Source organism: Branchiostoma floridae, chromosome 8 (genome assembly GCF_000003815.2).
Source record: "Branchiostoma floridae strain S238N-H82 chromosome 8, Bfl_VNyyK, whole genome shotgun sequence".
Lineage (NCBI taxonomy): Eukaryota > Metazoa > Chordata > Leptocardii > Amphioxiformes > Branchiostomatidae > Branchiostoma > Branchiostoma floridae.
Window position 1 is genome coordinate 4,608,457 of NC_049986.1, and position 13,320 is coordinate 4,621,776.

The 13,320-nt window shown below is 43.0% G+C and overlaps 2 protein-coding genes and 1 long non-coding RNA gene across 5 annotated transcripts in view; 2 read left to right on the top strand and 1 right to left on the bottom strand.

The window, feature by feature from the left end:
* Positions 1-3,112, bottom strand: part of LOC118420932 (protein crumbs homolog 1-like) — a 25,147-nt gene extending 22,035 nt beyond the window's left edge. The window contains exons 1-2 of one of the 2 annotated variants that reach the window (XM_035828024.1): positions 2,946-3,098; positions 2,048-2,107 (exon numbers count right to left, since the gene is read on the bottom strand). The gene's annotated coding sequence lies outside the window, so the exon portion shown is untranslated. Of the gene's footprint in view, positions 1-2,047; positions 2,108-2,945 lie in introns of both variants that reach the window. The other variant, XM_035828025.1, reaches the window with a different exon arrangement.
* LOC118420936 lies at positions 3,007-6,728 on the top strand. Its single transcript, XR_004831798.1, has 2 exons — positions 3,007-3,173; positions 5,834-6,728. It is a non-coding gene; the product is annotated as an uncharacterized LOC118420936 (long non-coding RNA).
* Positions 6,729-7,599: 871 nt separating this feature from the next.
* LOC118420748 (E3 ubiquitin-protein ligase UBR4-like) overlaps positions 7,600-13,320 on the top strand; it is a 59,675-nt gene continuing 53,954 nt past the window's right edge. For both annotated transcript variants that reach the window (XM_035827710.1, XM_035827711.1), the window contains exons 1-2: positions 7,600-7,774; positions 10,812-10,906. In XM_035827710.1, the coding sequence (XP_035683603.1) occupies positions 7,623-7,774; positions 10,812-10,906 (247 nt within the window). In that variant the 5' untranslated portion in view covers positions 7,600-7,622. The remainder of the gene's footprint in view (positions 7,775-10,811; positions 10,907-13,320) is intronic.

Genomic DNA, 13,320 nt, shown 5'->3' on the forward strand with positions numbered 1-13,320 from the left:
TATGATCGAGAATATCTCGGCAACAATACACAATAGAATTATGCGGTTTGTGGATTACAATTCCCTACCGTGGCGATCTTTCTATCGATACCAAGTTTGTCCCGCCGGAATAACTCTGAAGACTTCGGAATCTCAAGCGTAATACGCCCGTAAGTGTTACGTATAGCGGTAAGCTAGGGTGAACCTATGATCGAGAATATCTCGGCAACAATGCACAATAGAATTATGCGGTTTGTGGCTTACTATTCCCTACCTAGAGACCTTTCTAACGATACCAAGTTTGACCCGCCGGAATAACTCTGAAGACTTCGAAATCTCAAGCGTATGTACGACCGTATGTGTTACGTAGCGGTTACGGCTAAGGTGAACCTATGATCGAGAATATATAGGCAACAATGCACAATAGAATTATGCGGTCTGTGGATTACAATTCCCTACCGTGGCGATCTTTCTATCGATACCAAGTTTGTCCCGCCGGAATAACTCTGAAGACTTCGGAATCTCAAGCGTATATATGACCGTATGTGTTACGTAGCGGTTAAGGCTAAGGTGAACCTATGATCGAGAATATCTCGGCAACAATGTACAATAGAATTATGCGGTTTGTGGCTTGCTATTCCCTACCTAGAGACCTTTCTACGATACCAAGTTTGACTCACCGGAATAACTTTGAAGACCGCGGAATCTCAAGCGTATATACGACCGTATGTGTTACCTAGCGGTTACGGCTAAGGTGAACCTACTATCGAGAATATCTCGGCAACAATACACAATAGAATTATGCGGTTTGTGGCTTGCTATTCCCTACCTAGAGACCTTTCTAACGATACCAAGTTTGACCCGCCGGAATAACTCTGAAGACTTCGAAATCTCAAGCGTATGTACGACCGTATGTGTTACGTAGCGGTTACGGCTAAGGTGAACCTATGATCGAGAATATATCGGCAACAATGCACAATAGAATTATGCGGTTTGTGACTTACTATTCCCTACCTAGAGACCTTTCTAACGATACCAAGTTTGACCCACCGGAATAACTCTGAAGACCGCGGAATCTCATCCGTATATACGACCGTATGTATTACGTAGCGGTTACGGCTAAGGTGAACCAATGATCGAGAATATCTCGGCAACAATGCACAATAGAATTATGCGGTCTGTGGATTACATTTCCCTACCTGGCGATCTTTCTATCGAAACCAAGTTTGACCCGCCGGAATAACTTTGAAGAGTTCGGAATCTCAAGCGTATATACGACCGTAAGTGTTACGTATAGCGGTAAGCTAGGGTGAACCTATGATCGAGAATATCTCGGCAACAATGCACAATAGAATTATGCGGTCTGTGGATTACAATTCCCTACCTAGCGACCTTTCTAACGATACCAATTTGAGCCGCCGGAATAACTTTGAAGAGTTCGGAATCTCAAGCGTATATACGCCCGTAAGTGTTACGTTGCGGTAAGCTAGGGTGAACCTATGATCGAGAATATCTCGGCAACAATGCACAATAGAATTATGCGGTCTGTGGAATACCATTCCCTACCTAGCGACCTTTCTAACGATACCAAGTTTGACCCGCCGGAATAACTTTGAAGAGTTCGGAATCTCAAGGGTATACACACCCGTAAGTGTTACGTATAGCGGTAAGCTAGGGTGAACATATGATCGAAAATATCTCGGCAACAATGCACAATAGAATTATGCGGTTTGTGGATTACAATTCCCTACCTAGCGACCTTTCTAACGATACCAATTTGAGCCGCCGGAAGAACTTTGAAGAGTTCGGAATCTCAAGCGTATATACGCCCGTAAGTGTTACGTAGCGGTAAGCTAGGGTGAACCTATGTTACTAAGTATGTAGTGTTAAAACAGATGTAAGCAAGTGTACAAAATTAGCTTTGATAAATATATTTGTTAATTCTAGGCTCTAAGTTAATTTTACATTATGCTTACTAGTGTGTATTTCATTCTTAGGCTATATTGCAGTATTTACTATACATATTATTAACGATGTTAATCATGGGAGGCTGTCAAAAATCACCTACCTGACTATTAGAACATGAAAAACTCATATTGGCATGATTGTCCGGCTTCTGAAGAGTAATCTGTCGACAAAAGAAGGAAAAAGTTTACGGCGGAATTATATTATACGCCATCAAAACATAAGTGATGACCTTTTCACCCCCTTTCACTGCCTGTAAACAACACCAAAACACCTAACTTCTAAGGCCTACTGCAACCACAAATATCACTAAAAATCTGTTTTTCAACACAATATAGAAGCTACAACCCTTACCTATTATATGCACCTTCAAAATCCAAACATATCCAAAGAAAAACATTTCTACAGCAACTTTGGTCAAGGCTACCTACGCTGGGTAATCTGGGCAAGTCCGGAAATACCGAAATTAAAGAGTGCCCCCAGACTGAGTGCCCCGTAGCCAACACCTACTTGTATAGACAAACATGGCCGAGCTGCATCCAGCCTCACGAGACATCAATATGCAATTAACAAATCTTAACGTAGCTACCAGACAGCACGTTGTGGTTTTACCTTGGCCGGTGCAAGTTTGATACGATAACGTCCACTGGAGAAGTTTTTATTAGAAACGTTCACATGAAGACTATTTTGTATTTCAATGATAGCTGTTGGCCTTCTGTTTTGTGTCTTCTTTTTTTCTCTAAGAATATTGCACTCGAAACAAAAGTGAGGCTATAAAAGGCAAAGATAAGGAAGGTTTGGAAAACAATAACCCATTTTACCTTTCAGCTCCGTGGCTACAAACCGGGACATCTTTTTTGATAGGTGGCGCTCTTACAGAGCGGCCGCCGGTTTTACGAGCTCTGTAACTTTTGATTTTATCTTTGTATATACTTTGTGGATTTCATCACTGCTGTGCAATATACATTCTGGATAAGTTATTTAGAAGCCTGATGACTCACCCTGAGGGTCCACTGCATGTGATTAGCAGAAATTCACCGAAAACCTTGGCCCATCCCGACGACATCTAACAGCTCCAAAGATGGCTTCTGTTGGACTGATGCGATATTCGGCCCAGTTCTTTAGAAGCCTACGACGAACAACAGAGACGGTGTCACCACTTCTTAGAGAGCAACTTAGACAGCTAGGAGTCTTGAGAACTCGTGGAAGATACCGTGGGACAAGAGCCGGTAAGAACCGTCGAAGAAACATTGCCATAAGAGAGATCGCGATGATGTCACGGTTACGCAGTGGTAGGCAAAAAGCAGGTGCTTGGCACAATATTGATTTACATATTAACCTGTAATTTGATCTGCTAATTTAAATGTCAATTTCTAATCCAATCTACTGACGTCCTGGTAGGCACCAACCGCCGAATACCCCGGATATGAACAACAACAGCGATCGCTCGTACTGTCATATGCAAATATTACGGGAGGAACTGTAAACAACAGCAACCCTCCAGAACTCTCAGGAATGTACCTGTACGACCATTCCCCTTCGAAAAGCCAACAATAATGCTTTGCAACCCACGATCACTTATTAATAAGCAATAAATTAGAAGAATGCCAAGTGCTTTTGCAAACAATGAATGTCCACATTGCTTTTTTCTCAGAGACGTGGTTTAGCTCAGACATGCCTACAGAACAGTGGGATATTGACGAATAATATAACCTGTTCTCTAGATCAGGACAAGGGAGGAAAGGCGGGGGGGGGGGGGGGATGGGTGGTTGCAGTCAACGTCCGAACAATATACACGCCAAAGCCCTCGATGTTACGATCCCAGAAGAACTAGAATGTTTGTGGCTGAAGATCCGTCCAAACCGTCTCCCGCGGGAGATACCTAGAATAGTTGCATGTGCTGTTTATAACCCGTCGAACTCACCGCACAGCAGAGTTCTGACCGAACACCTCTGTTCGGTAATCGACCAAATAAGAGCGAAGTCCCCCTACACAGGAGTATGTATCGCGGGAGACTTCAACTTCAACAGAACTGATGTCAAGGACCTTTGTCGAGGTAATCAACTGCGGCAGATTGTGGACTTGCCTACAAGATTACACACAAGACAACACATTAGACCTTGTAGTAACTAACCTCGGCAACATGTACCACAAGCCTACTTTACTGTCAAGGTTGGGCTCCAGCGATCACCGGATAGTACTTCTCAAACCAGCTTCTTGCTCTACCACATGCAAAGCAAGGACAAAACTGGTGAGACCTATGCCTGATTCCAAAATCAGAGCATTCGGCCAATGGCTGGGAGCCCACGACTGGATCGACGTCTTGTCAGCAGACAGCACACAAGCCAAAACCGACGCGTTCTACCAGACGATGAACACAAAAATCAAGCAACACTTCCCTGGTGAAGACCATCAAAACTCACACAAGCGACAAACCATGGATCGGCCAAAGAATAAAGAATCTTGTACACCTGAGACAACGAGCTTTCAATACAGGCAAAAACGAAAGATGGAGATCACTGCGAAACAAGGTACAATACGAGATGAAGAAAGCCAGAAAGTCATTTTATAAGAACAAAGTAAAAACCCTTCGGACAGAGGATACTTCCAAGTGGTACAACATGATTAAGACGATGGCGAATACCGCAAACAAAGGTCTAACACTGAACATCGAAGGAACTCCCCCAGAGGACCACAGAGCCACTGCTGATGCCATAAACAAGGCCCTATCTACAGTGACATGCTCATTGGACCCTCTCGACCTGACCAAACTACCCGCGTTCCTCCCGGCGAGACCTGTGGAAGAACTCCTACCGTGGCAGGTGTACGACAGACTGCGACAAATACAAGTAAAGAGCGCTGCCGGACCAGACGGACTACCAAACAAAATCATAAAGGAGTTCGCCTACGAGATCTCCACCCCACTAACGTCGATACTGAACGCGTCTTTGTCGGAGGGGTATGTTCCTGTCCAATGGCACCAGGCTAACATTGTGCCGTTACCTAAGACCCGACCTCCATCAATAGAGGAGTTACGACCCATTTCACTCACTCACACAATAGCAAGGGTCGCCGAAAGACTCATACCACCACTTTTACTTGATTCCTGCTAATTCGGTTTCAGTGTGAAGGCCCTATACGTTTTAATGAAACAGCCGTTACGCTTCCCTGTCTTTAGCATATGTAACGACAAAGTGGAATTGATCTTCGATATTTCCATGACAAATGAATGACGAATTTACATATATCATTTGATACGCATGTAGTTTGACAACTTGTGTTTTCGGCAGAGAATATGATCAGTTTTAATTCTTGCACATCAAGATGTTATTGGGAGAATTAGAGATAGCACGTTATAACGATGCGATTTAACATCTTCAGGTAACATCATCATCAATTCTAAAGATAAGAGCCTATCTTGCACAGTTACGGGGCAACAGTTATTTGTCGAAGCCATCACATCGTAGAACGCTATAGCTAGGTAATTTGATAGTGATCTAAAACAAAGCTAAAATCCAATAGAGGACATCATTTGATCAACAGTCATGTTTAACTTGGTATGGATGGACTTTCTGTAATTGCCACTCAGCTTTTGATTTAGATTCATTGTTGTCAGATAGCCTCTATCTACTCCACATGCCACTGAAACTACATGTAGTAGAAATTGACTAAATAGGCAGATAACACACCAGAGGAGCTGGCCGGCCCAACGCTACAATTTATGTCTTAGGCACCGCACACTGTTCCTTCCCTTGCCACATCTGAAGCCTATAGCAAGTAGAGGCTTAGTGTGGGTATAAAAACGGAACATGCTGACAGAAATGGCAAAGGCCTGAGGTTGTGGTTTCTTTGTTGTTACAGTCTTGTCGACATTTTTTTTTGGCTGTAGTACCGGGGCACGGACAGCTGACCCAACCGTCGACTACTTCCTACCAGGTGTCCGTGCGGGATCTGTGTACCGAGACAAGGTCAACAACAACAATAACAACAACCTGTGAAGAGCAAACCACAGACCAACCCAGCGCGGCCAACACGTGTGACCTCCATTACTTATCAACCAACATAATTCTGGAGCGCTATGTTAGCGCGCTTCTGTGTGCTTTCATTTCTTAGCAGTCTAAGCTTGTTCTAGATCAAATCATAAACATAATAAATAACAAACAAGTTATGTATTATTTTCATAAACCTAGTTTCATTTATATCACAACCTTATTTTAACTCAATATTAATCTCAATATAAACATTGCAAATGACTATCTGAATATTGTGGTATAGAATTGATCCAATTTAATTTTTACAACTGGAAACAAATGGAGACTCATTTTTGGCCATTTCGTGTAACATCTTCAACGTCACTAGAATGAACAAACGAATCTGTTGAATCTGAACAAAAAAATCTGTTGAATCTGTTTATCGGGCTTTCTATTTTGTCATTTTTCTTGACGTAAGCCAGCCAGTTAGGTGTTGACAATACAAGATACAATAGAAAAGAGAAATCCCGATAAAAACGACTAAAATAATGTTTAAAAAATAGCCGGAGCCTAACCTCTGCTTTGAGAGTAGTACTATGTGAACCAGTCACAATTATCCTAAGGAAGGTGACAGACGGTCACCAAAACGTCGGTATAGAGCAATGGTTGTAAAACGAGTCTTCTGTATCGTGAATGTTATGCTATCCAGGTCTCGGCTGAATTACTTATTTCAAGATGCAATCCATGAATTTCGCTACTATCTTTGTACGTCTCAGCTTTGCATGAAAATAAATAAATGGCTTGACTAGAGTATTACATGTTTCCTTGGACATTCATTAGCGATACATGTGAACATCTGAAAACAGAATTAGATGTTCATTTCTAACATCCGTCGAGATGGCTATGTTTTCGGTCTGTCTGTCTGTCTGTCAGTCTGTCTGTCTGTCTGTCTGCCTGTCGGTCTGTCTGTGAACAGCATAACTCGAAAAGCTAAGGATGTATCCTGATGATATTTGGTACATGGGTAGGGGATCGGGAAACAACGGTTAAGTTCGACAAGCCACATAGCTTTAAGGTACTGCAGCTGAACTTACATTTTTCATACCTTTTATATATTTTCCGTCTAATTACGTCTGATGAAAAATGGCGGATGTCATATGAGAGTTTTATCACCAAGGAAATTTGACAGTCGTGTATCAGTCTGTCTGGGATACATGTTAGACATTATGGTCTCGTTCCGGTATTACTCCGCCGGGGCCCCAAAATCGTGTGTTTATGTAGATGATAAATTGCCTTTTATAGAGCTGTCATATCGAAGGATTTGAGATGAAAGGTGGTGTATTTCTGACAGGATCGGGTGGAAAAGTTTCGGCATTCGGGCGATTCTCGGACGTGTACGTTTGTTTGTCCTGAGTAATGTGGTCAGCGGGTCACTGAAGGAAAGCCCCACTTGCTGGATAGTATTTATGTGCAGTTATAGATGTTATAAAAATCGATTGTCCGGTCAGATTTTGGAAACAATTTTTTTATTGATTACTGGATATGTGATCTTGAAATAGAAATTAAAACGTCTCCGGCCGAACTGTTTCTTTATTGGATTTTCGCCCATTAAAGTTGCATAATTAAGCATTGTTATAAAGGGGACGGCATAAGTCCGGTATGAGACCTACTGATGCACATCTGCCATGGACCTGGAGAAACTCTGGTATGAGACCGTCTCCTGAGAAAATGGCGTCGTGTCGCCGACATGAGTCGTCTTCTCCTCCGTGGAGCTCGGCTCTGCGCCTGCTGGAGGCGGGCTGTTTTGCACCTGTTAGAGGAAAACAACTTCTGGTCATCACGAAGATGGTCATAGCGAGGCAAGTAGTCAGATAGTCAAAGTCATAGTGTGTTTTTATATACTAGTAATATCCTGTGGAGTGACAAGACTATATTTATTTTTAATTTTTTCGGCGTAGACCGCGCGTATTTACACATGATGTTTTCCAGTAACTGGAATCACACCCAACAACGCCGAGAACAGATCCGTTCAGAGAATCCGACTTTTGTACCCTGCAGTGCACCATCCTGTTATAATACTGTATTTTGGACATCCCTGCACTCAAGCAAGCAAGCACTCCTACCTCAGGCGCCTTTTGGGGGGAGGGGGGGGTCTAGCTCTAAATGTTATGAAGTAGATTTCTAGCGAGGTCAACGCCCATGAAGCCGGTTCTTTCAAATGCAGAGTAACCAATTAATGTCAGACCGGTGGCACGCGAGGGTCAGGGAGGAATGTTTCATACCTATTGTCCGTCGATTACTAGCTGTTAAATACCGTCAATACATTACAAAGGACATCTTTGTGGGGCTTCCTTTAGTTTGCAGCATGTATTTTTATGAGCTGGTCCCTTTGAATGCTGGTTATATAGAATAGAAGGACAGACTGAATAATCAGCAAACAACACGACTTGAGTGCATAACGACTTTTTGGTCCCCCCGCAAGGGCCCCCTTCCCTAATTAAAAATCCGGGTATTTTGGGACATCCCCCCCCGTCAAAGCAAGGCAAGCCCTTCCTACCTTCAGGGGCCTTTTGGGAGGGGAAGGGGGCCCGTTCGTTACTGAAAATTTATACAACCAGTAGATTTCTAGCGAGGACACGCCTTTAACTAAGTCAATTCCTTCACATGCAAAAAACTATCAGTATCACTTCAATGCTTCAGTATATTTCAATGAATACACTGTAATTGCGCAAATAGATAGTATCAAGAAGAATGAAATATACTTCAATATGAACGTCCGTACAAGTGATAAATAGTGAAATATTATAGAAAGAAAGAAAGTACACCAACTTGGATTCGAACCCGAGACCATAAGTTAAAAAGTCTATTCGTTAATCCACTACGTCACGATATATTACAGTATGTGTATAGGTGTGCTAATACAACTGGAGTGACGGAGCGCGTGATAATACGAGACAAAAATTGTTGCAGGTCCATCATTTCAAAAAAATGGAAGTCGTAAGATCTCTCTAGTCTCTTCACCTTTTGGTCATCAAGTAAACTTTTTAAACCGTTATATTATAAATATAGAACAGGGAGGTTATATAGATCAATGATCAACTGTTTGTGTGAACTCCCGCACAGTGTCTGCTTGGTGTGTGTTTATGACATTTACATGATAGACAGGGTGAGAATGGCCTGCCACTCGTTCGGGCTATTCACACCGCAGTAATTGTCATTGACCTGTCCTCGCTAGAAAGTTACTGGGTGTGCTTTAGTGTACACGGGGGTTCTTATGTCTGTTTCCTATATACTGTAAATGCAGAAATGTTCGTGGTAAATTAATGTTCGCGTTTTTCATGGTGACCACTTCACCGCGAACTTAAAACCACCGCAAACATTTTTCTACTATAGTATTAGACTGCAGTCTAAGGTGTTACCGCGAACTTAAAACCACCGCGAAAAGTCCTTTCTGCTGTTACCGCGAAATTAAATCCCCGTGAACTTAAATGCATTTACAGTACTCTAAGAGAGACTGTATTTATTTCGAGTAGCAAGTGTATGAAAACCTCACCTTCCGCACTGGTGTTCCAGTGCTGATTCAATTGTTAATTCAGTCTCAGAACTGGGTGCCCAGTGCTGAAGATTTTAGCTCTGGTATTCCAGTGCTGAGCGGCCTTGCACGGGTAGACTCCTGTGTAGCTGGTGCGACTGGATACCCCTGGATACCCATGCCTTTCACTTGCGTTTGGAAAAAAAGATGATGACAAACTTTCAGAATAAATAAATGTTTTATTTCTTGAAGAATGACACACTTTTTATTCCTGTGTAAATTATTAGTGTTATGAGTTATGGAGCGTGAGTGAACGTACTAGTATAAACATGACCATACCAGTAAACAGTGTCGCATGTTCCACACCCAGGCGTGTCCTGCCTAATACACATGCCTGCCGTGCCGCACTGGGCGCTGTTGACTTAAATTATCTCCAGCGATGAGTTACTTCCTTTGTACAAATAATGGGTGGATATCGTTTCAAGATAGCGACCCCTCACAGACTCCGCAGGTCGCGTACTGTTCCCTGGCCTCCTACACTCCTCCGGCCCGCTTACTCCTCTATTCGTTCCATTTCTCTGGTTTTCCAGCGACCCAGAGTCTGGTAGAGACTAGTAATAATATGTTATGATGTAAAGAGTCAGTTAGACTAGGAAAACTATATATTGCTGGAAAGCTCACAGAAAGGCCTTTCTAATACAAGCAAGACAAACATCATACTAATTTTTCATACCATCAATCTGAGGACAGCAATCGTTGTGGAAACCATTTAAAAACACATTTGCAACACTCCCAAAAGAAGTTTCTTCAAAGAAAACAACTGGCTAGGGCCAGACTTTTTTGTTTCATTTATCATAAAACTATGAAGAAATACTCAACCATACATGCACAATGCTGGTATGCTGTTACAATGACCCAAAAATAAAAATGAAAGCATGATTTCAAATATGTTCAGTGTTAAACAAATGTTCACCTCACACGTCTAGCTGTACTATGAAAATACTTAATATGCCTTGTGCCTTGTCATTTTTTGGATGTTCTCCACATATCACTATCAGGGAGTCTGACTACCCCATGGCCAGCTTCTTTACCTAAGTCATAGTAAGTGGATTTATATGACAGTCATATAAATCTGCTTACTATGACTTTCTATGTCAAGGAATAGGTAGCAGAGTATCTAAAATGTCATTTGGGACCTATCCTATCTGACCTGGGTCTCCTCATACCCAAAGAACAAAAAGCAGGATTCTGGCAGGAAGCTTCATAAAGATGTGGTCTTTTACATTTTTTAATAACTTTGATTTATAACAGTACTACATCTCACTTTAAAATGTTGAAGTTTGATGGTAATCTCCATTTTGTAGGGAAGATGAGCTGCTGTGCCATGGGAAGGACAACACATTTTACCTGCTGTTTGCAGCACTGGCCAGTCATCACATTTCCTCTGGCATCAATGACCGTAAGTTGTTTTAATCTATTCATAAAATGAAAATGCCTGAACATATCACAGGTTTACTTTTATCAACAACATTTATATGTAAAATGAAAAGAAGCTAGTACTGGCATCATTGTAAGTTTCTCCGCAATAAGGTTGCTCGTGTTATCTCAACCTGTAAGGAAAACTACTACGCAGACCACATAAAACATCTCAAGAACACTAACCCAGCGCAGTGGCATAGAAGGATTACCTCTGTGAAAATTCAAGCGTCTCAGACGGCGAAACGCCGTTTGCGACAACCGTCCAAGGCGTCTTAAATTATTGGGACGCTTTGGACGGTTACGGCGGCGGACGGCATGGGACGGGCTTTTGAACGCCCGACGAAACGTCCAAGACGGTCCGAACGGCATAACAAACGCTCGGACGCGTCTAGATTGGCACTTTAGACGCGTCCGGTCGGACGTTCGGGACGTCCGAGACGGCGTCTGAAAGCGGGCAGCCGGACGCTCCCGCGCTTCGTCGGGCGGCCCCCCCGCTGGGAACAGACGTCTCTGCGGACGGACCAGATGCCGATTGCGACGGACGTAAATGACGTAATCCAGGCTGCTGGGACGGATCGGACGCCGATTGCGACGGGCATAAACGGCGTAATCCAGGCCGCTGGTATGGGCGGTAGCCTCCACCACGCCTTCCCACGGGGGGTACAGATCGTAAAATTTGACAGAAAATGGAATGAAAGGCCAAGAAGCAGTCATCGCTATATTATTAAAGGTTAATATCTGGGCCAAACTCCTAGCAAAATATTTTTTTCTTCAAGACACAGTTTTAGTTAGTCAGGCAGTACGGTAGAAACTCATAACGGGCCGGTGCATTTAATTTGGAACGTGCGTAGACGGCTGCCTGGACGCCGTTTCTGACGCCGTCCGGTCACGGCTATAATTTTATGGCCTGTTGGGACAAGCGTTGCCACATACCAAACAAACAAATATTCAGCCAGGCAGTGGAAGACCACCCACGACCGGGCCGTCAGGTTTAGTTAAAATCAAACGCAACTTGAACAAATTTCTTCGTAAATTCAGACATACTTCGCGGCGTTTGATAAACTTTGCTACATGTATGAAATTCAATCCGACCTTCAATCGTGTCCGCGGCTCTTTGTGCCGCCGTGCCGCCCGCACATCATAATGGACGAGTCCACATAACATCAAGGGTGAATACAGGACGTTTTATAATTCTCTATCGTACATTTTAATCACAATAGTCTTAATTAAAGACTGGATACATTGTAAATGTGCAATACATTTTCTACAAAGCTCATATGTCATTTTTATTTCGCGGTAGCGAAACAAATTCGTCCGTTTCATAAGTTCCCAACCCCTAGTAGTTGGGAGGGCCGATTTCATTGACAGCAAAATCGGTAGGTGCTATCTCATTATCTGTTGTCTAAATCTACATTTTAACAGCATTATCATTCTTAATCGAAACCACAGATATTTTTTACAAGTATTTTACAACGTGTTCATAAGTCTTTTTATTTTGTGGCATCAAAGTAAGATCCTAAATTTTATCATTCCTTTGCGTATGTGGGGAGGGCACCGAAACTTTGCAACCGTCGTCGGCAAACTTTGCAACAACATGTTGTACAAAAATAAGAATAAAATGAGTATTCACTTACCGGCGCCAGCAAAGTATCGACAGTCAGCTAACGGAAGGACGCTGCTTCTTTTGACGGCATCTGTGATTTCTCCTGTCCGTTACGTTTCACAGTTGCTTCAGGTAAGTAGTATGATTTATCCCACTTGTCGGCGCACGACAAATAATTTTTGTACATTCTTTTTTAGTATAAATAACGAATAAAGTCATCGCCGTAAACCCAACCTCAGCACAATGTCGTAGAAACATCAACTGCTACTTCTAGACGTGATGTCCTTGGTCTAAAAGTAAGCAAAATTTTAACAAACAGACATAAAATCCACAGAAATAGTCACCTTCTGAACATATGTCCTGCAACCGCCGGATTGTTCAACGGTCTGAAATTCGAATTCACCCGCTGAAATTGGCGCATGTGCAGAAGTTAAAACGTCATGTTTCCCGTGGGGATAAGGACAGACGCAAGCCGTCTGAGGGCGTCGGGTTCCTAAGTATTTTATAGCCCCATCAGTGGCCGTCTCAGACGGCCGTCTCAGACGTCTTTCAGCCGTCTGGGCGTCCAACAAAAAAACGGACAGAATGGCCCGGACGCTCACGATGTGTTCGCGGCCGTTTCTGACTGCAATGGACGCGTCCAGAGAGTTTGAAACGCGCTCAGACGCCTTTGGACGCTTGTAGACGCCGTCTTAGCCGTTTCGGACGCTTGAATTTTCACAGAGGAAGGCACATGGGAAGTTGGTCTAGACCGAGCTCAGTAATCCATGTACCAGGAGTTAAGCCAGCCG